We start from the raw sequence: 27,078 nt of genomic DNA, 5'->3' as shown, positions 1-27,078 counted from the left end.
TTTAACAAAAAAGTGAAAGATGTGATGTCTTGCAATTTGGACTACCAACAGAATTCAGATTGGCCAGAACATACTCACTGCCTCTGCTCTACCTAAGCAAAAGTCTGCAGGCTGGCAGTAAGTTTCTAAAAACAACCTAGGAGTATCATGGCTTTTGAAGCAGCAATTAATGAGAGAAAATAAGAGCCCAGAGAGGCATATTCCACCTCCCCAAAACAGAGCAAAAGCACTCACAGCCAGACTACATCTGGACTAAGACACACAAAAGAATTTCCTACCAGCTTCCCAAACCTGACTTAACTCCTCATCTGGGTACAGACCCCACCATGTTCAGGGCAGCTTGGGACAGAAAAACACTGCTAAGACCTTGATGAGAATTCCCATGTTCCACGGACAGCAGAGATCAGGATCCCAGGGTGTGCTGTAGCCAGGCAGAACGTGGTCTCACAGCCCATCAACTGTGTTAAGTGAAAACCCTCCATTTCCTCACAGGACTTTCTTACTCTTCCTAGAGGCTAAGACCTGCTCCTCTCACACAGGCCTTTCCTAACTTTTTCTGGTTCAAGTCCTTCCCTGGAAAAGCAGTCTGAAAAAATGCAGTGCAATGTTGCTGCTTTTCACCAAGGTGCTGACTGTTGCTGAAATGAATTCATTCCCTCTGCCGTCACTACTCCCACTGTTCAGCACCAGAACACATTACCAGGAATGATGCAAATGCAGCTCACTTCACTCTGAGTCAATCAGATAAACTCACACTCCTGTCTAGGCTGTCATAGTGTGATGCCATGACTACATTTTCTTGGGACATTGAAGCCTCTGCCTTTGGAAAACACACTCTTAAGAGGTATGGAATGCTTTCAACCTCATTTCATAAAAACATTTATGACTTACTGCTTTTATTTTAACTACACATATTTTTCTTCCCTATATCTGGGCATAAAAGCAACTATAAAAAAAATTAAGCTAAATAAAATACTGAATGATTCTGGATGCACCATAAAATATATTTGATCAGCATGACATAAAATGCATTTTAGTGTGTTTAAAGTTCCGATGTATTCAAGTATCATTTGTTCACAATTAAATGCTTAAAAATGGCCACATTTCTGTTCACTGGAAAAACGATTTACTCACTGCCACCAGCCAGCCAAGCAGGTGCAGGAAAGCCAGGTCACAAGCATGATTCAGACCCAGACCATGTTGTTCTGCTCTCCCAAATGATGCATGCTCAGAAGAAAACTTCTACTGGATGAAGGAACTCACTGTGACCCACACAGGTACCCTGCCACTGTAACTCACTGAGCAGGGGCTTGCCTTTGAGATAGCATAGCACTCCTTGTGCAAAGGTATCTAAAACCACATTGCTGATTTTGCTTGTAGTAAAAATGAGATTAAATTATGTGCTTCATATTTCTTTCTTTTTAAAGAACAGAGCAAAGAAGGTCAAGAGCAAGGAAGCCCACATTGCATGAAATGGGTGCTGTACCCATATTCTTTAAAACAAATTCCTTCTGAGAAAATGTATCTAAAACTTGAGTAGTATTATCATATTTTTAATCTCATTCTCAGGAGAACAGAAAAAAAATCAGTCCATGTAACCAAAATCAACCATGACAGCCAAACTGACATAAAATTTTATTTAAAAGTATAGAAGGTATAAATGGCAACAAGAAACCAAAAAATAACACATCCTCCTACAAAGCTACACCACCATCAGAGTACTAACACAGATAAAGCTTTTTATTCCCACTAGATCAAAGTTACCAACTCACCTTTTATGTGCTGTCAAAAGTTCAAATGATTTGAAACTTCCAGATGACTGAAATCAAAATACCATAGAATATCTTTAGTTGGAAGGGACCCATAAGTAATTGAGTAGATGGGGTCAGAGAAAAGAAAAAAAAAACAAGAGGTAGTCCCCTTAACTCCTCTCCCTATTTCTAAAGCAAGTATAAACCATGATGCTCTGCACCCTTTACTTTAAGCATTTTTCCCATATTCTACACCTGGTGTGGCTTGCTTCTCAATGCCACCACCAGTTCCCATTCCTGCTCACCACTGAGGTTGGCCAGCACATGAGGAGCCAGACAGGTCTATTTGAAGAACAGACAGCTTTTCTTGTCCATTCATTTCAGCAGTGTAGCTGAGCAACCTCAGTTTCCCATTTACCTTTAACATCTCTCCTTGCTTGGTTTTAACCCACTTGGTTTGTCACACGGCCATGGGAGAGCTCCCTGAAACTCTCAGGGCAGAGGGGACAACACAGGGTGAGGCCAAAGCGGTGAGAGGGCAGAGATAGCTGGGACTATTCACACAGCACAGCTAGTGGAAAAAATGACTCCACAGCAACCCTCTCCCATAAGCTGCAGCACTGGGGGGACTGGGTTAAACAGACCTTAGAAAACTCTCCAGTCAAGAAAGTCTGAAATATTTATCTTTGAAGGGACAGCCAATTAGATTTCCATACATCTCATAAGCATTTGCAGCACTTCTAGAAACAGAAGTTTAGAGAGACAGGGGACAAGAGGGACTCTACCTTCTAGCTTCAGCAAACCTAAGGGCTAGGTCTGTACTGGGAGCAAGCCCTTAAAATAGCTCTAGCACAGCCCCTAGGCTGAAAACACACTGCAGTAGAAAGGTTCAGCAGTAGTTTGGCTCTTTAGATTTAGCTCAAGAGAACAACCTCTTTTATTGTTCCAGAAGTTCCAAAAGTTGTATTTTCATGCCTCCAGGCTAAGCAGTCAGCAACTTGAAAACAGTTTGGACTCCTCAGTTTTAATGAGGCTGTCTCTTGCCCTACTTACCCAGAAGGGCACTAAATTCTTCTCTTGTTTTCCCAGTCATACCTAATGTATCACCTGTTTTTTTTAAAAGGTTGAAGGTGTTTCAGGGAGACCTAAGAAAAATGTCCATCCTACAGGCCTCCAAGAGAGGTGGTGAATGCCTCAAGCCTGTCAGCATTTAAGAGGCATTTGGGTAACGCCCTTTAACAACATGCTCTAATTTTTGGTCAGTCTGAAGTGGTCAGGAAGTTGGACTAGATACTTCTTTTTGCTCTGGATGTTCCTTCCAGCTGAGCTTCCATTCCACTCATTCTACCAGTTACCAAACTGGTTCAATATGTTGCCAGTAAAAAATGCAAGGAAGCGAGCAACAAAGATTCAACACCTCTCACACCCCATCTTTTTATCTTGGGTTCAAATTCACTCCTGCCCCTTCCTTGCCTCGCTCCCCTGAGAGGTGCAAGGCACCAAGCTGGGCTCAGTCACTACCACCAACTGCTGCTCCATCCTCCATACACTGTTCCCTTGCTCCAGAGTGGGATCCCACCCAGGGGCCACAGTCCTTCAGGATAAATGCGCTGCCAGAGGGGCTGTAGTTTCTTCAGGAAAGAGCCACGTGCCCAGTGCAAGTCCTGTGGAGAGCAGCGTCCCTGCTCCGGCCTAGCTCCCTCCAAGGGCGGCAGGGAAGTCCATGCTCCGCTGGAGCCCTGCCCAGGGCAGCACAGGAATCTCTCCTCTGATGCCTGCAGTACTTTCTCCCTTTCTCCTCTCCCCTCCTGCTCACAGGGCTGCTCCCATCTCCACTGTGCAGCATTTAGTCACTTCTCAGCCCAGCCCCTCCTGCAGCTTCACTGCCCCCAGAGCCAGAGGCCTGGGCCAAAGACACCCATTTACCTGCACCATGAGTGACCCTTGCAGCTGCCCAGGACACACAGGCAATGCTTCTACTTCGGAGCAGGGCAGAAAGAGAAGCAAAAAACAGAAGTCTCTGTACACAAGGCCATCTCTCAGAAGCCATCAAACTGCATCCAGAGGTGAGTGAGGCTCCAGCAGTGGGTGAAGGTCTGACAGTCAGGAACAGAGTAACTCAGGGGCCCTACAGGCCTTTGGGGGTTCACTCTGTGGGACCCTGGAGCAAAAACCTTAGGAGGGGCAGCTGAGGCGAGATGGTTTCTCTAGCCTTGAAAAAAGACCGGGGAGATGTTACTGCTCTCTGTAACCACCTGAAAGGAGGCTGTAGAGAGGTGGGGGTCACTCTTTTCCCCCAAGTACCAAACAGCAGGACAAGAGCCAGTGGCCTCACTTAGTGCCACAGGCAGTTTACACTGGCTGTTAAGAACAATTTTCTTCACTGAAAGTGTTGTGAAGCACTGGAACAGGCTGTCCAGGGAAGCAGATGAGTCACCATCCATGGAGCAGATATGGCATTCAGGGACATGCTTTAGCGTTGGCAGTATTAAGTTAATTGTTGTTTATCTTCAAGCTTCTATTAAGTGCATCTAGACTACAACTTAAGCCATGTGGCTGTCTGCAAATCAGCTCCAGAAAATGCCAGCAGATAACTTTCCTTTCCTTAGTATTTAACTGTTATATATACTGTAAGAATTTTACAATCCTAGTATAAACATTTTAATTCAAGACACAAGTGAAAATTTCTAACAGTATTTGGTCCTTTCTAAAAAGAAAAGTCATGGCATGCTCCTCTTAAGTATTCTGTCAGTCTTTGTGATTTTAAACAATGAGCTGTCAAAATTTTATTTCCTGAAAAAGAACCTGTCATCCTTCCACCACCCCAATTAACTAACCACTGGTTATAAAACATCATTGAAAACACCTAAGTGCTACAGACATGCCAATCACTAGGAAGCAATTTCACAGAATGTCCAGTGAGGAGCTTAAGAGCAGAATCAGGACAAAGCATGGAATAAAATAATTTTTAAAATCAAACCCATCAGGTTTGATAATTAACTAAACAGGGAAGTGTTAGATAACACTAGCAGCTACCAGAACAACAAAAGGCTTCACAGAGCTGTACACACTCATCTTTGTTATTCCCATTGTTTCATTCCATTGGGGCATTTCTGTGCACATACAAAGAACAGTTGCATTAAAATGTTTCCATTATACACCAATAACATACTTTTGTATTTGGGTGCTGCACAGGCAATATGGCACATTGTGCTGTGCGTCCATCACTGATGAGAATGTCCTCTCAAGTAACACACAAAATTATCATGGCTTGTTGAAGTCAGTTGGCTGTAGCAGTGCTTTTTAGTTATTATCATATATCTGCCAGTTCTGATCAGCATTTCCAGTTCCATGAGCTGAAGACAGCAGAAACACCACTGGTATCTTCCTGTCTTCCTCCCTTCCATGACAATCCACGACAGTTAAATCCCACAGCTGCCCTGCCTTTGGACTTCATGAAGTTTGTATTTATTTGCTTCAGTAATCAGTCTACTCTTAAACACTCCTAAATCTGAAGTTTCCTTTTAGTCTTCATTTAATTTCCAGCAGTTAAGCTCTTTTCCTACAAAAATACTTAGAAGACATCTTGCACTCATTACTCGGTTAGAAAAAAAAAACAACAAAACAAACCCAAATGTTTCCAATTTCTCTTCCTTCTCCAACCAATACTATTAGAGGACAGGCTGGGCAGTGTGACTAGCACTTTTTCATATGTCCAGATGTGTTCCCCAAATCCCCATACCACATCTGTTGTGCTGTCCTGTTTCTTGGTTCCTCTTCCTGCCTCATTTCCTCAGTTCCTTTTCAACTTAATGTCTCTTGCCCCTGCTTCCTTTCTGCTCTTGACACTGCACAGGAATACTTCTCATCACTCTTCCAATTATGAAATCAATTTCACATTTTACTTTTCTTTCTACCTTCTCTATTTCTGTGTCTGAAGCTCAAGTTCACTGCAATGTATGACCACAGTATGAACTTCTTGATATCTTCCCAGTTCCCATTCCACATTCCTCATTCCTTGCTTCCTACAGTATTCACATTTCAAAAAGGCACTTCTGAGCTGCTCAGTGCTATTATTAATCACTGCAGCAATTGCTTACTTTGCTACTTCTCTCACTTGCTCCCTCGGCATCTCTAATGACTCCAACTACTCTTCTCTCTGTGGGAAAAGTTTGTCAGCTTTCTCCTATTACCCACAGGCAACATCATCGGCAGTCTCCTATTCCTCAATTAAAATAAGAAATTGAGTTCTCTTCCTCTCACCCGTCCCCTCACCTTGTTCCCTCCAGCAAGCTGTCAACACCTCAAACTCTCAAACAGCAAAAATAAAAACCCAAGATACCTATCTTCCCTACCATGCATGCAGGCATTCCAAAAATTACTCCTTATTCTACCCTCAGTCTATGTGTGACACTTTTTCCCCTCAAAGTTAAGCCTTCCCCTTTCTTTTTCCTTACTAGCAAGCTTTCTGCTGTCACTATACTTAATGCAGATGTGAATATTTCTCTTTCCCAGTTGGCTGGAATTCATGTAAATCTCTCTATGTTTTCTAGGAGTAATGTCTTTCTTTCATTGTATGACATTTTCCTGGGGTGTGATTTGATAAGACTAATAACTTCTTTGATGTGCCCATCCTGTTTGTGCCCTACTCCCTGTCTCCTAAACTTCTGTGCCAATTTCCATCATTCTCAATGTCACACTGACTTCTCCTAAGCCTGTCTTTTCTCTGTACCACACAATGAGTCACTGTCCCCCAAAGCCAACTTACTGCTTTAGCAGAAAAAAAATCAAACTTCCACTTAGAGACCTTCAAAGAATTCACATGTAAAATGCTGTACAGAAAATTAACTCTTTCTAGGCAAATATCACCAAAGCCTCAAGTGATTCCCCTCATTACAAATATCAGTGCGCTGTTCCATACGCAGAGTATCTTATCTGAGCATTTTTTATATGGAAAATAACACTTTATTAATCTGAGACAGAAAAGATACTCAATAAAAGGACCAGGAAGTACCTTTATGTGACAAGGAAAACGGAGGTACAATGGTAAGCATCATACCCATCAGTTCTGTCATTTGAACACTGAATCCACAATGGATTTAACAATTCAAACACACAAGTAACGACAGCGTACCTTTATTGTAACACGTGCACTGCACTGATGCAGTAGATACAATGCCAGCAGTCTTCTCCTTGCACAAACTACTATCAATCAATAACTTCTAGGTGGAAGCAGCATTTAGTGCAAAGAATAATTAAGAAACCTCTAATGTTAACCATGTCTTGGGAACTGTTTGCATACATAGTGCAGCATTCACAGCCATTTCCCAACTGCCCTTAAACATGGAAAACTGATCAGCTATAGCAGTCTGCATTTGAAAATTCTAACACAGAGACTTGTTTTTCATTTAAAAAAAACCTATACTACAGCAACAAATAAATAAAGACTAACAATGTGTATATATATTTGCTCAGAATCAATTCAGCAACTTAAAAAAATATAATGTTCAGTGTTTGCTGAATTGCTTTATACTGCATCTATCACTGCGAAACACTACATTAAAAAAAGTTAAAGAAAAAAAAATTCTTCCAACTCTCTTCATACCCTATTAGTTGAAAAGTTTGCAAGCACTGCTGCCTCTCAGCTATTAATATGCAATTCAGGTCCTCTGGTCATTCTGAGAAGCTTTACAGAACATCCATGCACACCCAGCAGCTCCCTGTGCAGTGAGACCAAAGGGAAGCACAAGCCCTGGTACAATGAGCAGATTAAGTCATCTTCTAGCTCACAAGTTTCCTTGCTAAAAACCAAGCCACCCTCACCTGTTGTGACTGATTTCTACATCTGCCAAGTTCATGCAGGAACACAGATGCTCTGAGCTCTGTCCCTGTGGGCTTCATTTCATCTACATGAGTAATCACACTAAGAACCAATGGAAATATTCATTCTTGCGAAGTTATGGATACACCTGGTTACAGGATATCTGCATTCATCTGCAGCTAGACAAACTGATTGCAGTCCTGGATCATAAATGAAGAGTCTCTATTAGATTACAGGTAATAATATCAAAGTATTTTCTGGGATGCTTGCAACAGACCTAGAGCACTCATGGAAATACAGGAAATTTTATTCTATTTAGAGGGAAGCTCTGTTCTTTGGGAGCATTCAGTGATTCACAAGCTGCAGGCCATGGAAGAACTGCACCCTGTGTGTATTAGAGAATTAACTGAGATAATTTAAAATAGTAAGACTGAAAAATGCTTCTACTGGCTATCAAACTGAAAACCTTTAGACCAATTATAGGCCAAAGAAAAAGAAAATTTTGGCACATTTTTGAGTATCACTCTAGAATTCTGTATAGGCTATGCAGATTCTATGAAGAGTTTATATATGCGACATGCAATAAAATTTTTATGTGTGGTTTAGAAACATAAAGGACAGCTTTTGTATGGTTTGTTTTCATTAACAGTATATTGGCAGGGCAAATCAACTCTCTCCAATAAAACTAAGAAAATGTTGATATGGGTGTTGAATGAAACATCATTGCTCAGGATAAGAGTATTTAGGGAAATAGTGCACTTTTTATTCTACCTTGGAAAAGTAAAAAATGCACATATTGGTCATATCATTCCTACCTCCTTTCAAGTGGGATTTTTAAGCACAAATATTTTAGTTGCTACATAGCAAACTCTTACAAAAATATAACTTTCTGACAGCATGAGAAACTGCTGAAGAAAAATGCATTTTCTTTCAGAACAGAACTACCAGGCACCCCAGCTTCTACTGATTTTTACACTGCAAGTGAATCTAACTGAGCTCACACAATATGGGCCATCTGTGGCAATACAACCAGCACTGACCCTACTGAAGCACACACACTTCAAAACATTCAGTACAGGTGCACAAAGATAGATCATTATCACACCCACAATTCTTCATCCTCTAAGCCAACTTTTACTTTAAAAATCTAGTGCTTCCCATAAGGCTAGGGAGAGGATATGCCCACATGAACCTCATTACACTCAATTTCTTGCACCATGGTGGAATGAAACCCCAGCCTTGATCTTGATGCTTCAGTACAAAGCTACTGTCAAATCCATATCAGTATCCAAATAATCAATATGGCAGCAACTAAAAAAATCCAGGAGGTAAAAGGCCAAAGATTCTTCTGCAGCAGAGACTAGAGTAATGATTAATTGCTAGGGTAAATAAAAATTTAAGACTGGCTTTCTTCCATTTGCAACAAAGGACCTGGAGTATTCTCCCACAAGATGTTTATCTTTTTAGTTATGCCCTTCTCTATATGGAAGCACTACAGTGTTTATTTAAAAAACCAAAACGACACAAAACCCTCTCCCATTTTTAAAAAGCACCACAAATGAAAAATCTGTTGAAAAAACAAAAACAAAAACTCCATGGACCACCCTTCAGGGATGAAATGCTAAAGATGTCTTTTTTAATCAACCAGTTTGTGAAGATCTACAAAAAAATAAAAAGGATCACATTCTAAAGGTTCAGTGCAGTCAGCAGCTATATAGTTTTGCTGCTTATTCATCTAAGTTGACTTTCAAAAATAACACCCTAGCTCGTCAAAATATACATTTTCCATTTGCTTTTAAATTAAAATAATAATAAAAAACATTTAAAGAATTCACAATCAATAGCATGACTAAGTTTCAGGATCATCTACAGCATATAATTTAAAGGTTCAAGATGCCAATATGCAGCATGTGGCAGGCCTATATGCTCCATGCAGCATGTACATTTGGGATCATCTCAAATAATCTTGATGTTCAGATGTCAGTCTGTTTCTTCCAAATCGTGTAGAATACCCATCTGGAGCAAACAAGCCGTTAAGGAAAAAAGGCAACACTTGTACACAGTTAAAATGCAGTTCTTTTTACTTATATTTAAATTCTGAAAACTTCTGGTAGCTCATAAACAGTAGGGAAAACACTCAAAAGTGATATCTACCTGGAGTCTCTTCTTGACTCAGCAGCTCAAAGACACCTACTCTTCAAAACACACACATGTTCCATTAAGGCCTGGCAGTTGTAAAGGCAAAAATAACCAGTTTCTCTGAAGGGCAAGTATCTTGATATCCTTCACATTCTTTTGTCTTGAAAAAGCAAGGACAAATCTGCATTTCCCAAAGAGCTGACAGTAATGAGAAGCAGGAGGAGCTGGCTATAGTCAGTCTGGAGTCAGTATAGGGTCAGTATGGGGGCTGCAGCAGTGAGCACTACTGGGCTTAGAGACACAGGAGGGAGGGGAATGAACACACATGACAGAAAAAAGGCTGTAGCAGTATCGTGTGCTTAATGTATTACAAATAAGAAGATTGTGGAAAGATGTTTCCTGTCAAAAGAGACAGCCACAGCAGGCTTCACTCTGCAGAAACATTTCCAGGGAGATCCCATAAAAGCATCAAACACTCAAGGCAAATGCAGATGGCAGAACCACCTCACAGCAGATCAAAATGCCCCTCTCACACTAAGGGCCTTAAGTTTAAACTTCTAGGCTCCTTACACAACTTCCTTACCACCCACAAATTGAAGAAATTCTGAAGGATTATTTTTAGGAATGGGATGTTGCTGAGAATATGCATAACCCTTAACTTGGAATATTTTTTTCCAGTAACACTAACTAGTAATTAGTAATTATTGTTGGGAATCACTCTTCCCCATTCTCCAGCCTTAAAAATAAAGTCTGAGCTGTATATTCAAGAATAGCTCTATCAGATAATATCTAAAGATCTGGATCATGCTAATCTGCATGAAGTTACTTTCTTATTTTAGGAAAAGAAAATAAGAAGATACAGCCTTGTCAGAACTGCCAGGCAGCATTACCCTTATCACACAGTTTATCCTCCATCACACACACCACTCAAAAACATTAACAAAACCACAGCCAATTCATGAAAGGTGCTGATCATTTTACCAGCTGGGAATTTATGGCACTTTTAGAAAACAATTCCTACAATTATCCTCAAAATAAAACTGCAACAGTTCATTTACTATGAAAAAAACCTTAAGTATTTAAATCAGAACTGTCTTTTTGCTTGAGTTCATTACCTCCAAACAATCTATGCTTGCTTGATTTATTAATACACACTCTCCAGTCTTCTTCAGTCTTTAAGGATACAATTCCATGTAGGAGGGAACACACACAGTTTCTTTTGAAAACTCCACAGGACAATAAAGCCTGCTAAGTTGTTCTTCATACAGGGTCAAGGCATCAGTCAGATTGATACAGTTTCCCTAAAGAAAAAAAAAATCCCAGTCAAAATCAAGCAAATAAGCAAAATTTCAGATGAACATTTACATTTTGACATTATTGCAAGGTTCCCACATATTTCAGAACCAGATACATGCTGTTCTTAATATTTACAAGGCAAATACTGAACAGCTTGTCTTCATTCTGCCTACAGCAAACAACAATTTGTATCCTTTCAAGAAAGGGTAAGTATGGGGGGAATTATCTACATTCTCATTAGAAGAAGCAACCATTATATGAGGGCTTCCAGTTAAAACAGACCACCATGTGTTGTTTACCTATAACATCTACTCCATAACAATTTCCTTTATAATTGCTTAAACATATTAGTAAACAGTATTACAACATCCAGATTTTTCTCAGTTATTTAACGTTGCCTAGATCTTACAGTGTTTAAATGCACTTTCAAAAAACTATAGCCTAATAATTTTAAACAGATTCTTCCACAAAGGAATATGACAAAATACATCAAATTATACTCAAGTTCAGTTCTCTGGCTGCGGGCTACATTATCTTGAGTTTCCATGTCATGCTTCTGAAAAAGAAGATTTTCCTACAACACTTTTTTTATCTTAGGAGTGAAACAACATCTCATTCTTGGAATACAAACACATCAAGGATTGAGTGAGGAACTAAAAAAAAAAAGCAAACCCCAAGAAAAAAAATCCCACCTCCCCAAAAACCCCCCAAAAAACCAAACACCCCCCCCCCCCAAAAAAACTAAAATAAAAAACCCCACCCACCTCTCCCCCATGCAACTCCTATTTGCAAACACTACCTTGTCCCAAGCTAAGTATTGCTAAGCAGAAGTTACTGCAATATATACCTGGGGTTCCCATATGGAGAAAACTCTAATTAGAAGTCTGAATTCTCCATATCCATAACACATTTGAAGATTTAGTGGTTACAGTGAGCTCACCAGAACACCAGACTGAACAAACACCAACTACCCAAAGCAAGAAAAGTCAATTGTGTAAGTTCAATCAAAGAAACTTTGTGAAGTTTCTTGACTACATAACCAAATAGACAAGCAAACACTTTACAACCTTAAATTCAACGTTCTTAGAGCATGGCAAATACAAGTTATTTGGACACTAATTTGAAATGCAGCAAAGTTGAATACAGTCACCACTGCACAGTCTACAAATCACTCAGGCTGTCTTTTTCCAGATATGAGGCACTGAATGAAGACTCACCAAAAAGAAGTGTACTGCTGCTGTGGCACAGCACAGAGAAAATATATTTCTGTGATTGTGGTTGAGATATGGTTAAAGGCCCTTGGCACACTGACAGCCAAATGAATTGGTTTGTGGTCTTCTACTTCCACCACTTTCCTGAGGAATCTTCAGCTCAACCTACAGGCCCCAAACATGATAAACCAATCATGCTGTAACACTGCACATCAACAGCAAGTTACATGATGCCTATGAATCTCTCCTGCCCACACAGTATGTGCCAGTCTGGCCATCTTGGGGGGCTGGCAGGATGAGATCCTCAGGAGATGGTGTCCCCATCTTCCCCTAGTGGTTGGGTTTACTAGCATGTAATATAAATGTCTTTTACTGTGATCTAGAACAAACCCTGCTTTCCTCTTCTGATTTCTGATTGGTAGATACAGAAGCATTAACGAGCATTTTCTAGAGCTATTCTCAGTATCTCCAAAAATCCTCAGCTTTCCCCCACATTTTACCACTTCTAGTGGAGAAACGTTTGCCAAAGAAGATAAAAAGGAGAACAAAAAGGAAATTTTTATGTTAATGAATACACACAGCTCCTAAAGATTCCGCCAAGAGCCAAAGCCCCACAAAATGACAGCAAGAAATGCAAGGCACAGAAGTTGTGTTAGAAAGAAGGCTAAAGCAAGAGCCACTACAGAATGACAGGATCTTCCTGCTGCTCTGAATGACTTTGGGAAGTGACTTTATGTACACACAAGTACACATCATTTTGGGGTTTAACTGCCCATTGAATGCAGTATCTCATTCGTTCCTGCCATTCAACATGTATAACTGCTCCTAACTGTGAAAGAATGCAGATGGATCAATCAGAAAACACTAGATCTAATGAAAAAATCAGCTCCCTTACATTCACATCTTATTCAGTATTTTAGGACCTCTAACTTGAAATGAGGACCCCAGGAACAAAAAACTTATTCAATGCTTCCAGTGTCTGACTGCCTGCTTTCACACATTGTGTTGCTCTGCTAAGACACTACAAAGCTTTTAAATCCAGGAGCAGAGGCTTTGTTTTACTGTGCAGCTTATTTTTCGTGCTCCCAGATTTTTTTAAATGGCCTTAAAATTCTTCCATGCAGATAGATGCAACTGAAAATTAATTTTCACAAAGCAAGGAACTAAGATGCATTTGAACAAGTACTATCTGTGCTCTATAAAGCATACAACAGGCAGAGGCTAAACCAAGCAGAGGTGACATCTTAACAGCTCCATTTACATTGATTTTTCCATGTAACAACATTACATGGTAACTAGAACCAAAGTGTAAAATGTACATTCTGACTCTGGGATTTATACTATTTTTCCTACTTTTTACTGGTAGGATTTTTTCACAGTGTATTTAAAACATTTCTATTTCCAGAGGAAGTGAAAAGAGAATTCATTCCACTCATCTTCTTCTGAATGTTTTGCATCCTGCTCAATTTTTTTTTGGATTGTGCTCAAGTCTTCACAAGTAGAAAAGAAAACCTCAACTTAAAAAAAAAAAAATATCTTAACACAGCATCGTGACAATGGTCTCAGGCACATGATATGATTCTTGGGGTTGTCCTGTACAGGGCCAGGAGGTGGACTTGGATGATTGTTGTGGGCCCCTTCCACACCACAAAATCCTATGACTCCACTCTATTCTATCACTCTCTAACACTCTCTAATCTTTTAAAAATCATTTTTGGGAAAGTACTCCTTCAAAAGAACTCACATAAAACATGTTTGATTATAATTTTGGTCATATTGCACAAACAAACCAGTACTTGTTTATTTGGTAAAGGAAGATGACTTGCTGTATATAGAAATTTTCATATTTGGGTTTGGGTATCAGAAAAGAAATGAGACTTGTCAAAAGTAGACTAACACAAACTGAGCACAATGAACAGACTGCTGCAGCACTTGTTTAGTAACCTGTTATTATCCAGGGGATTGTGGTGGGGTTTTTTTGGTTCAGCTGCCCTTCACCAAACATATCATTTTGTTTCAACATCAAACTGAATGCAAAAAAGACCTAAAAAACAACCTGTGTGTGTAATTTGAGTCACAAATAGGAACACTGCTAGGTAATTGACAGAGCACACCACTATTACATAGGAAACTGAACAGGATACACAATGATAGAAGAGTATACAGTTTCCCAGACTGTCACTTCAGTATTTCATCATTTCTCCCTTCTCCAGCAAGACACAAATCACTGCAGACACCATGGAAAACAAACTACAGGAACAATGAACATGCCAAGAAATAATTTTTACTTTTCAAACCCACAACTCTCCAATCTCCAAATCAAGATCTTGCCTAAAGGTTCAGACAACTCACCTGGCTCTTTTATCAACATTTCTTCTGAGCAAGCATTACAGGATTTTAGAGTTCTGCATAGTGGTTTTTTTTTTTTTAACTATTTGTCTTTACTCAACACAAAGTTAAGCCCTCCAAAAATCAAATCTATGAAACTTAAGGTATATTTCAATAAAGTTTTGAAAAAAATCAGTATTATTAACACCTTTCTTTAAAGCATGACCAGCTTTATTAACCAAGCTACAGTGTTAGTAACAATGTCAATCACACTTAGATGTTCCAGTATCACCAAAAAGCCACAGGGAACCAAGCCTAGAATGCAGCCCAGTGTTCACTTTAACTCCCACTGCCTAATGAAGAGTTATGTGGTAGAGCAATGCATTGTTTGTTCTGAACAGACACCATATAACTCAAACAATAGCTAATACTGAATGCTGTTTAACAACGTTTTAAGCAGATGACTCACCAACTGCACATTCTCAAAAAGCAAAATCACTTCCTTTTATTTTCCCCACAGGGTTCAGCCAATTTTTCAATATATACAAAAGCCTTTACCAAACTCATCTCCCCAACCCCTCTCACTTAATCTCTGTTCCATGTCAAACAATTTGGTAAGAACTAGGAAAGTAAAAACTAGGAGAATTATGAATTTTTTTTTACCCTTAAAATGCATCTTTCTGCCACAAAAGTACTTGAGGCAGTTTTAACTTTGAGATTAACAAATCTTAATCTCTAAGACCGTCCGTAAAACAGTTGGCCTCTGAATTGTTTCACAGCCTATGCATCCGGAGTCTGCTCGGTGCTTGCACTCACTTCAACAGCTCATGCCCATCTCCCAATATGCATTTTTCTGGGCTCTCACAAGGCATAAATTCTGTAGTTCCATGGGTTTAGTTTTTAGGTTTCTACAGGACAATGCACAACAAATTTAAAAAACAAATATAGTTCTGGACAGAAAAAAAACATTGCTTAAAGTAAGTAGCAAAAAAAGTGTTTCAATTAACCCTGTAAGTTCCATTTACTTCTGCCCATCTATAAAGCAGATGTATCCATCAACTGGTTACTTAGGCCACTATGCTTCCTCCAACCTCAGAAAGTAAACTAGTGAGTTGAAAGCAGGTGAAAGGCTCCCTTTTCCACACTTGCCCATTTCTTACATGTCTTACCCCATATGTCATTGTCATGGGCCACCTTTGTCTGTGAATGTGTGCTAGAGAAGTTTAATTTTTATGTTTAGCATGGGTTTCTAATTTATTTTATAATGATGTGCCAGAATTGAACACAGCCATCATTTGATTTTATCCTTCTTCACTTCAGAGTGACTAATAAAGCAGTGAGACAGTGCATGAAACACTAGCATCAAAGCTAGGCTTAGGTTTTGGGGGACAGGGAGGGCTGTAAAGGAAATAATGGAGGCAAACCCAACTGTAAGTAACTCCACTGGCTAAACTCTCAATAACAAAGAAATGAAAATGTCTGTTCCCTAAAGTCTCTAAAACTACCAAGAAATCACAGAGGCTCACATAGGGACATACAGCCATTCTTCCAGCCTCCTATCATGGTTCTGTCATGGAGAATCTTGTTCCCTCAATGGAAATGCTAATTAGAAAGCCCACACAGCAGCCAAAAAAAGGAGTCTAACTATGGAGCAACATGATGATTGTCTAGACATTTAGAGGGCTGTATAAGAGAGTGGCCAGGAAGAGACAGCTTAGTGAAGGGCCACATGTTCATGTGGGAGACACATGATCCCTTCAGTGGGTCAGTGCTGTTTACTGGAACCTGTGAGCGGTCTGAGTTTCTATCCTGCCTGGGCTGAGTGACCCCAACCAGGAAGTCACAAATTCCTCTTCAGAGGTATTTTTAAAGGTTCTACTACATAAACAGGGTGAAAATGATAGCCTTCTCAACCTCAAAAGATTAGATCAACAGAACAAAAACATAGCACAGAAGAAGGCATTTTCTTAGCTACATATAATCCACTGACACTCAAAGACAACCTTACAACCAGTCTCTGCATCTGATAGAGCATGGTTTCACAGCTCTTGGGACAATGCTCACGTGGTACTGTGAATGCACATGAGTGATGGCTCAGAAAAGCAAAAGCCACATATCATGCTGATATCAACAAGTATATATACTCACTTGAAAGGAATCACTTGGGCCATATAAAAATCATACTTTTAGAAAGTTCAATACTGTAAAAACACAAAGTGTCTGAAAACAAGTTGCCAGGAAGATATGTTAGAGATGAAATTGGACCTCAGGATACACCACGGTCTTACAACCTTATCAATTCCCATTTCTCTCCACTGCGATGGCTGCGAGCCTGCACCTCTAACTGTCTCTCCTTGGAGAACATAACACCAAGCACCTCACAGACATGGCCTCATATCAGATCATTCAACACTTCAAAGCACCAGCTTCCAAAGAACAATGAAAATAAGAGCATACCATATGACCATTGAACCTCAGAGTGGTGGGATTATGCTTAACAGTAAGTTTTTACAAACAAGCTTCAGGTCTCAAACCCACAGACAGGTTGAAAGTTCTGCATGCTAAGGGCCCTAAAGCATGCCTCTCTGTGCAGATCCTGTGTAGGCTGCAACACTCAATTTGGATGATGCAGCTGGAAAAGCAAGGGTGTGTAAAGCACGGCTGCTACTCATACAAGTTTTTGTTCTAAGCTGTGATTAGTATTTGCACAGAGAAAATAAAGGCATTTTTCCCCGAACACACTCAGACACAAAGTTAAAGCAGCAGAGAATGACATCCATTAACTGCCCTTTTATATCTTTTCAAAGCTGAAAAAAAGGGAAGAAATCCCTCCTGAATCTTAAAATTGGCCACATAAGTTCTTACATCCCCTAGGAATACAAATAAATAGCCTGAAAAACCTTCCACAGGCAGAATCTCTATAAATGTTTGTGAACTGCCAGGCAATACCGGTTACCTGCCTCCACCTAGTGGTGACAGGACATTCTGCAGCAGCCTTTGGAGACTGCATCGAGGATCACCACGGAAGGAATCCCGAGGGAAACACCAGGTGTTTTAAGAGCAGCATGCCAGAAATAATTCTTTTCACAATCTCAGATAAATTATATCCATCTGGAGTTAGACAGCACTAGATCCTGCTTGCAGACAATTCACGTGCAGATCAGAACATTTTCTAAAACTTGAGCAGAGCTCAATGAAGAGGTGATGAGCATTTCCCTTTATTTTTCCCAGCAGTGGCATTTAGAGACAGACAGCAATACATTATGGGAAAGGATGGCATCCTGTGAGCACAATTCCACTTTTAGGTAAAGCATTTCTTTGGCATTGAAATAAATGACATCCTAACTAGATGTACATGATTCTGTTCAGGGTGCAAGGGGACAGACTAAAAACTACAAAGGACAGAAATGTTCAATGTTAGTATAACATAATGCTAAAGCAGAAGAGACAACTGTAATTGCTGGCTAGTGGTCACCAGGACAACAATGCTTTTGCTGCATTTTTCCTATGAGACATTTCCTCACCATAGCAAAGATGATACTCTGACAAGTAAGTGGACATTCCCTCAGTCCCTTTCCTAGATAAAATTTAATATTTTTTGCTTTAGAGAACCAAAATGCAAAGAAGGGGCTGGGGGGCACACAGAGTCCTGCATTTTAAAAACACAACTGCCTTAAAAGGCACGTGATTTCTTCAGCAAGGCCTGCTATGTAACATAAGCATCCTGGAAGTAGATAGCTGGACCAAAAGTAACCTTAATTCCCAATTCCACAGAGATAAAACCACTGGCATTTAATAGCAAACACAACAGAACACTCAAATTCATTTATGAGTTCCCAATGTGTAACTAAGCTGCCAAAGTTGGTAGTGGTCATGTTTGACCTTCTGTCTATAGTTAAACCAATCCTCCAAATAGCCAGCTTCAGTTAGTTGAATTGAATTTAAATTTCAGTAATTTAAACAAAGTTATAGACAGCTAATTTTATTTGAAGCACCCAATAATCTGTTCATCCTATGGCCAGACTGAATTGTCTGAGGTTGTGGAGGGTTGACCCTGTCTGGGTGCCAGGTGCCCACCAAAAACATCCTGTCATTCCCCTCCTCAGCTGGACAGAGGTCAGAAAATACAGCAAAGGCCTCAAGGGCCAAGATAAGGCTGGGGAGAGAGCACTCACCAGTTACTGTCACAGGCAAACAGGCTCAACTTGGGTAATAAACTCAATTTCCTCATCAAATCAGAGTGGGATAATAAGAAATAAACCTAAATTTTAACAATACCCTCCCCTACCTCTCTTTTCTCCCCAGGGTGAACTTAATTCACAAATTCTCTACTTCCTCCCCACTGCACTGACAGAAGATGGGGAATAGGGATTGTGGACAGCTTATCCCACATTATTCTGCTGCTCCTTCCCCCTCACACTCTGCTCTGCTCCAGTGTGGGGTCTCCCCCTATGGGGGACAGTCCTCCGTGAACTCCTCCAACATGAGTCCTTCCATGAGCTGCAATTTTGCATTAATTGTTCCAGCATGGGCCCCCTGCAGGGTCACAGGTTCCTCCAGGAAGCCTGGTCTAGCGTGGGCTTCCCATAGGGTCACAGCATCCTTCAGGTATGCACAAGCTCCACCATGGGGCCCTCCAGGGCCTGCAGGTGGATCTCTGCTCCCCTGTGGAGCTTCATGGGCTGCAGGAGGAGCACAGCCTGCCACACCATGGTGTTCATCATGGGCTGCAGGGGAATTTCTGCTCTGGCACCTGAAGCATCTCCTGCCTCTCTTTCAATGACCTTGGAGTCTGCAGAGCTGTTTCTCTCCCATGTTCTCACTTCTCTCTGGCTGTTGTACAGCAACTTTTGGCCCTTCTTAAAAATCTTATCCCAGAGGCACTGCCACAGTCACTGATGGGCTCAGCCTTGGTCAGGAGCAGGTCCATCCTGGAGCTAGCTGGCATTGCCTCTGTTGAACATGGGGAGCCTTTCCCACTCCCCACTACCAAAACCTGGCCATATAAACCCAATAGAGAGGGTTATTCCATTTTTACAGAGGACTGTTTTGCTTTTTCAGGCCCAACTGAGAAGTAGCTACAAGGACCATCAAATGGCTATCAACAGATGAATCAAAAACTCTGATAGCTGTCTGCCCCAGTATTTACAGCCCTTTTTTCAACATCTTCAGGAAGACTAAATTGCTAGAGAACACTGCTTCTGTACTCCAGCCCTTGCACTGGCTACCCATTAGCCCTAAGTTCAATTTTAAGCCACATCAATTTTAATATTGTTTCTTTCCTATCCTGCCATGTACCACCTTGTTGCTTTGGGAACACAAAATAAAACATTGCATAGTTTCACAGCAGCTAAAACCCACCAGGGCTGGCTCAGGATTGCTGTCCTTTTCTTCTTGCTGTGCAATCACATGCTGGAGAGCTGACTTATCGCCTCCCATGAGGACAAAACAGGCAGCAGGGGCTGCACCAGTCTCCACCTTAGCTGGTTGCAGCTGACACAGAACAACCCCCCTGCCCTCTGGCTGCAGCACAGCCATTATTCCAGCTTTCAGCACAAACTTCTTTTTAAAAATCCTTCTGCAAAGTCCAACAAAACCTGTTCCCAGATACCTGGGAACATTACCTACACTCCAACAAGGTGAGCTAGTATCACTGGGTATCCTACAAGGACAGCAACCATAACACAACAACTTGCTCTGTTTCCAAAACATTTAGTGTTCTTTTAATAGCAAAATCTGCCACAAATATTTCCACAATTAACAGGACAGCAATACCATTAAAATTTAAAGTGTAGTAAAACCACATTAATCATATCTTATATTTCAACCACAAGATAATTTCTGTTGCCCATACAACCACATTTTAAAATAGAGCAGCATACTAGAATTGCCAGAAACTTCATCCCACAAGTTTTCCTTTTTTTTATAACCTGCACAATTTTACAGTAAACCAATTTCTATATACTTCAGAGCTTAAGGATATTATTCTAAAATACAGTACCTAGATTCTCCACACATCAGAAGACTAGTTTATGAGCATGACAAAAGAAATACAACTTCAGAGACTGAGACTTCACTGAACCATCCCCTGGCTTCTGTCACATTCTTGTACATTTGCACACAACTTTGTGGCATTTCAAATTCAGGATTACCTGAAGTATTATCTGCTGAAAGCTATACCACAATTCTATTACCTATGAGGTGACTGTACCAATTTTCTCATCCCACTGCACCTACGTTAAACTCTTACACTTTAATGAATGACAAATTTCTGTGGTTTACACTCTACAATTAGAGACATCCCTTAAAAACCATGTATCTTCATGAAGCACATCTGTTTTGCTTTTCCAAGAATTGTTTAGCTTCAATATTCTGCAGTGTGCCTTGCTGAGTCTTAAAATTATGCTTTTGAACTCCAGACAAAAGCACTATATATTCAGCTGAAATAATGAAAAAAGACAAGTCAGTTAGCAAATCCTAACTTTCATGAAAAATGCTTGATAGGTCATTAAAGGGAGAAAACCAGCTTGAAGTAGATTTTTAGTTAGTTTTATCTTTTTTTTAACTGAAAATATGCAAATTGCAATAGATATAAAGCAGTACTTTATTATATCCAAGTATCATACCTGTGTGAAGTATTTTCCATCTTGTTTCAGGACCTTCATTGAGAGGTCAAGAATCAACCGTAGAAATTCCCATGTGGAATCTACATATGGGCATTGATTGAAAAACAGAACAGCACATGATTGGATTTTTTACTTATTACACATTCAAGCCTTGCAAAGTTTTAAAAAAAATAAAGCCTGGATTTAAAAAAAAACAAATGCAAACCATACAAAATGGCAATGATGGCAGGAGTATTGTTTTTATTCACAGGAATTTTCCTGAAGTTTCCAATAAATTATGCAGTGAGGAAAATTTACTGGAGTCTGAACTCTAAATACATCTCAAGAGCTATGTGAGTTTATATTTTCTGGAATGAGAGATTAAAAAGAATGCTAGGCACTTGCTAGTCTTTTCTAATATTAGAAGAAAAATTTAAAAAAACAGTTGTCTTTTTTCTCAGATGTGCTTTTTAAATTAAAAAAAATAAAAGCATTTATGCTGCAGACTATTACGCAGCAGAAGGACCAAAATGTGAAAATTCTCAGAAGCAAATAAATTAGAAGACTTACCTTCTTCTGGAGATGTGGAGATTGGAACAGCTGTCAGATCATTAATTACATAATCAAACATTCTTCCTTCTTTGGCATACCTCTTCAGTACAGGAATACAGTCCTCAATTAGAACCTATAAGAATGAAATACTGTTACTAGTCCTAAAAATAGCCTAAAAATGACCAGATAAAAGGAACAAATGTGGATTCACAGAAATTAGGAGGAAAAAATTACAAAATAAATACCTATTTAATTTTAGGCTTCACTTTCAACATTTACATGATATACAAAGGAGGAACTTTGTAGAAATTATGAAATGAAAACACAAACATTCCAGGACTAAAGTTCCTAGATCTCTGACCACTGCTCTTTCTACCAAATGCTGACAACAGTTAGCAGTTCCAACATGTGAGTTAAATAAGATATTTGTATGAAGGGCCACTGATTTCCGTGGAGTAGCATGTGACTTCTCTGGGGGGGGGTTTTTGTGTGTTTTTATTAGCTAGCTCCTATTAGTTAATAGCTGTGACAACATCTAAGGGCCAGTAATGAAAACAGAAACATGTCAGATTACACCTGGGCTCATTTTTAAGTGCTGTCAGATGCAGCACAAAGAACTCGACTGCAGGGATGCGTGACATCTCTTGGGGTTCTTATTTTAATATAACAGCAGTATAATATCAAGGGATTTTGCCTGCAAATTAAAAATAATTCTTAAATGTATATTACAAGTTCAGCTATTTTCAACAGTATAGAACAATTAAGAAACACATTTCTTCTCTCTTCTTAATAGTTTAAGCAATGATGTTAAACACAACATTCTTACTGCTGTCTCTTTTTTATTTCTGAGTTATAGCAAACATTCTCCTATTTCACATTCCTTAAAAGCTAGACATGCAATTTATTTCAGAAGTCTAAAGATGGAGAGTTAAAATATTTCCAACATAAACTCCAGTTATTAAAACATGCAAGTGTCATACAAAAGGAAAAAAAGCTTCCCAAACCTAAGTCAGAAGACTTGCCCCCAAAACTTTGCCATAGCAGTCCTTTCACACTAGGTCTATGTGTATTTGAAATACCACTTGTAACAAAAGAAGAACAAAACATTACCTGGTAGCAGTCTCCTTTCAGATTGTCTAAGACATCTCCGCACGTTTTCCGCATGTGTTTTTTACACCCGTCAATCACCATTTGGTCAATGTTTGAAGTTTGTCAAGGCATCATAAATTCCAGAAATAACAGAGGTAAGAGTTTCTACCTCTTCAGAAACAAGTTTACAAAGAAGCATTCACAAAGAAATAATTAAATGTGTCTGTTGGTATATATACTGCAATAATCAACCTTATGTACCAGTACATAGATTACATACTGGTACATACATAGATCCGTACTCCAGATTCAATTAGAGGATCACAAAGTGCTTCTTTTTTGTTTCAACCAGTATTTTTGATACCTTAGGTGATCATTACTGTGAAAGCCTGAAATGTGAATTGTAAGACTACTGAAAACTCCATCAAGTTAAACTAGGTAAAGATTTTAACCTACATTTTTATAACAATTATTTTTAATCTCAGCAAATAGATCTCAAAACCCAGGATGATCAATATCTCATGTGGCTAACAGTGGTTTATGTTGCAAACTGTAGCAACTACAAACTGTTGAAAACTTGATTTGTATTGGTAGTTTTAAAACAGGGTTGGTCAATTCATCAATACAGTTCATCAAGTCCTGACATTTCTATTGATTAAGTTTTTTTGCTTCTAGGCACTGTTTTTTTAGATCTTTCTTTAGGAAAACAGACAAACTCAAGAAGGCAGAAGTGAGCCCAAACTTGACAGACCTATCTTCTGTTATTAGAGAAAGCATCAGTCTGATGACAAAGGCATTCCTTTCCAGCCTTATGTAAACTGCTACTGAAAGTTATGGTATGGATTGGGAACCTGAAAGCAGGTGTTGCATAATGATGCACAAATATGTAGTCACTGGGTTTCTCTAAGCTGACAAATAGAGATTTCACTTTAGACCCCATCTCCTGATGCAAATCAGGTAACCTGACAGGTAACTATGCTCAGTGCTAAGGTACCAGCAGAAAGCTCAGGTTGATATGAATGATTGGGCATTTGACAAAGGATATCTCTACCATAGTAACCATCTTTGGCTTCAGTTTGACTATCTCATAGAGTATACCTCCATCACCACCTCCTAGGATTAGCACTTCTTTCCCAGTGTAATCTTCCTTTCCACTGCCCATTATGGCTTGAGTATATGCCAGGTCACTTTCTGCCAGATCTGAACGGAAGGAAGAAAGAATTGAACAGCATTATTAAATCTTCAGTTGTGCCCATTAACTGGTATTAATCCAGAGGTAATACTATACAGACCAAAGCAAAAACACCTACAGAAACAACCTGGCTCTCAGAGACAGCCCAAGTAATGTATGAGATTCTTCTCAGAATCCCACACAGGATTTCCTCAGTTCTCCACATGAGCCCAACAATGGCCACCTCAGCACTGAGAAGCACTGTGTGCCAAGAGAAAAAGTAGCAGAGCAAAACCATTGGTCTTTGTAACTTGATGCTCACACTTCACACTTCAGTGGGTTTTTATCTCAGACTCATCCTGCAAGAGATAGATCTGGAAATTTTTGAAAATCCATTATGGACCCCAGATAAAGAGCAACTTAGATGCACACCAGTGGATTCCTGCACAGAAACAAACATGACCATTAACACCCAGGTGCTGAAGGGCCCTGCAGCTTGCCTGCAGCCGGCATTAGCTTCAAAGCAGGCAGTAACACTCCCAAGCTGCAACAACAAGGGCCAAGATCCACACTACCAGGGCCAAGCTTTGTGCAGCAGCACGTCATGGCATATCCTATCACTCTGCCAGGCAATCACCACCTCACTTATGAGTGCACAACAACAAAATGAGACAAAGCATTATTTCAAAATCCCATGGAAGGGAAGTAAGTAATGGCATACTTCCTTTCCTACAGGCACATTGTCATAATGTTCAAGCAAAACCTCATCCCCATATTAAACTCTGATAAAAATTTCTTGCTAGAATTATTGATTATCCAATTTGATGATTTGTAATACAATTCTATCTGAATTAGAAAATACCTTGCTAATGAATTCAATAACAGTGCTTTTCAGCTGCCATCTGCACAGAAGCCCTCTTGACAGTTGCAGAAAGCAAACTGAATTGTTAGAGGTACTTCCAATGATTTCAAAAAGCTGTATTTCAATTTCTTAATTACTCTGCCATTAGAGTGAAGATAGGTATTCCATCCCTGGACAGCAACGTCCTTCATTTACCAGAGTCAGTCCTTTTCAACGTAAGAACTAAGAGATTTTACAAAGCATAGTCCTTTACTGCCTAGATTTTCCAGCAGTCTCCAGCTTTAATGAACAACAGTCCACCTTTTCCTAAGTCCACTTTCAAATATACAAAGGTGAGCAGGCACAAAGTACCACCTATAAAAACCCCCACATAAAGGTTGAGTCACTATTTTGATTGATTTATGAGTTCAAGTCCTATTATTTGTTCACCAATAAAGCAGCTAAATGGTTTGAGATACAGCTGTCCAGCACCTCACCAAGCAGGAAATTCCCTTAACAGAATCAAGGGAGCAGCAGGATTATACACACACTGCAGGTATCACTTCATATTTCCTTAAAACTCCATTGTGTTTTGAAGACTGACAAAGTAGATTGTTTTACTGTCAAAGAGAAGGTCTCAGAATGTTGGACTGGCAACAAACAGAACAGCTCATATAACAGAACGGAGTAGAGCAAGCTCTGCTAAAGAACACCATCTTCTATTCTCCCAGGCCACTTTCTGCAGCAAAGATACTAACTCTGGAATTTTTTTATTTTTTTTTTAACTCTAGATTTTACACTGGTCAGTCTGATTAACATCCTTAATGCACAGGAACAGATATATGTGTACATGCACAAACAGTTTCCAGCATCTGAACCATTACCCTTAGACATCTAGTAAAACTGCCATAGCAGGATAGAAAACAACACTTTTGACATTTTCATACCAGAGATCCTTAAATGAGATGATACTTACTAACATCCCCACTGAGAATAAGAATATTCCCAAATTGTTTTGAATGCAGAATTTTAATATTCTGAAAAGGTGAATCTTCATCATAAACAACTTCATCTATGTCATACTCCACCAGGCGACCATCAGCTGTGGGCCAGTACCTATCAATAACACCTCCTCTCAAAATGGCTGGCAACCTGAAAAAAACAGGAACAGAAAGAAGATTACAAAGGAAAGAAGATTACAACAGGAAAGAAGATTACAAAAAATTGGGAAAGTTTATTTTTTAAAAATCTACTTTAAACATACTGTGGATTCACCATAATAAATACCAGATCTATATCAAATCTACCAGTCATATGTTAAATATATGTAACTTGCTAAGGGACAGGTAGTACACATAGTTCTTCTTTACGTACAACTTCTACAATGTCCTTGTGAATTTCTCTCTATTATAAGAGATGATTACATAATGAATGAGCCTCTGTAGAAGAATCACCTCATGACTAGAAATTAATACAATACAAAAACAGAATGCAGGCAAAAAAACATGACAAAACCTCTTCCCATCTTCAGGTCAGTTAAGAATGACATTTCTCTGGAGATTAAGTGGATCTCATTCTGACACTATACTGAGATAGGCTTTAACACATAGAGAAACAGAAAAAGAATTATTACAGCGTTCCAAACTGAGCTGGGTCAGCCTGCAGTACATAACTACAATCCTTGATATCACTCCATAGTCTGCACTACTTTTTAAAAGTGGTCCAAGTATCTGCTAAGATTGTCCTGGGTATGTTGTTTTTGGGTTTTAGGATTTTTTTTTTTTTTAAATCCACAGAGACGTACCTTGGTTCAAACCAGCATTTTGCCTGTAAAGACAAACTATCTTTGAAATGACAGCAAACAACCAAAGAGATTGCATTTAGGCAAAACGTGGAGGCACAGAGTTCATCAGATCTCCCACATGCACTTTAAAGAATTAAAGGTTTTTTTTTTCCAGGAGACTGTGGCAGAAGATCAGATCCAGCAAGCTTCTTCTAAATTCCCTAGTGATTCCCAATCAACGTTCCAGAAACACTTCGACCCGCAGCAAGCCGCCAGATGGCAGCACACGGTGGGAGCAAGAGCAACCCTGCCTTACAGCAAAAAGGCGTGAGAAACTTCTCCACCTTAATCCAGCCTACTGCAGCTGCATGTGCGCAGCTGGCACCTCAACAAAACAATGCAAAATTCAAAACAAATTTTAGAAGCCCCAAAAAAAAACCCATTAAAAAAACCCACAAACCAAAAACAAGAAAAAAAAAAAAGACATTGAG

The 27,078-nt window shown here is 39.6% G+C and overlaps 1 protein-coding gene across 1 annotated transcript in view; it reads right to left on the bottom strand.

Moving 5' to 3' along the window:
- Window positions 1-6,871: 6,871 nt before the first annotated feature.
- SMS (spermine synthase) overlaps window positions 6,872-27,078 on the bottom strand; it is a 43,465-nt gene continuing 23,258 nt past the window's right edge. Inside the window, exons 5-11 of the mRNA XM_030234079.2 lie at window positions 25,781-25,956; window positions 23,838-23,992; window positions 22,814-22,903; window positions 21,722-21,836; window positions 21,173-21,252; window positions 10,897-11,012; window positions 6,872-9,588 (exon numbers count right to left, since the gene is read on the bottom strand). Of these exons, the coding sequence (XP_030089939.1) occupies window positions 9,546-9,588; window positions 10,897-11,012; window positions 21,173-21,252; window positions 21,722-21,836; window positions 22,814-22,903; window positions 23,838-23,992; window positions 25,781-25,956 (775 nt within the window). The 3' untranslated portion in view covers window positions 6,872-9,545. The remainder of the gene's footprint in view (window positions 9,589-10,896; window positions 11,013-21,172; window positions 21,253-21,721; window positions 21,837-22,813; window positions 22,904-23,837; window positions 23,993-25,780; window positions 25,957-27,078) is intronic.

The sequence above is a fragment of the Serinus canaria genome, chromosome 1 (assembly GCF_022539315.1).
Source record: "Serinus canaria isolate serCan28SL12 chromosome 1, serCan2020, whole genome shotgun sequence".
NCBI lineage: Eukaryota > Metazoa > Chordata > Aves > Passeriformes > Fringillidae > Serinus > Serinus canaria.
The sequence above is the reverse complement of the archived record's forward strand: the minus strand, read 5'-3'. Positions and strand labels throughout refer to the sequence as shown.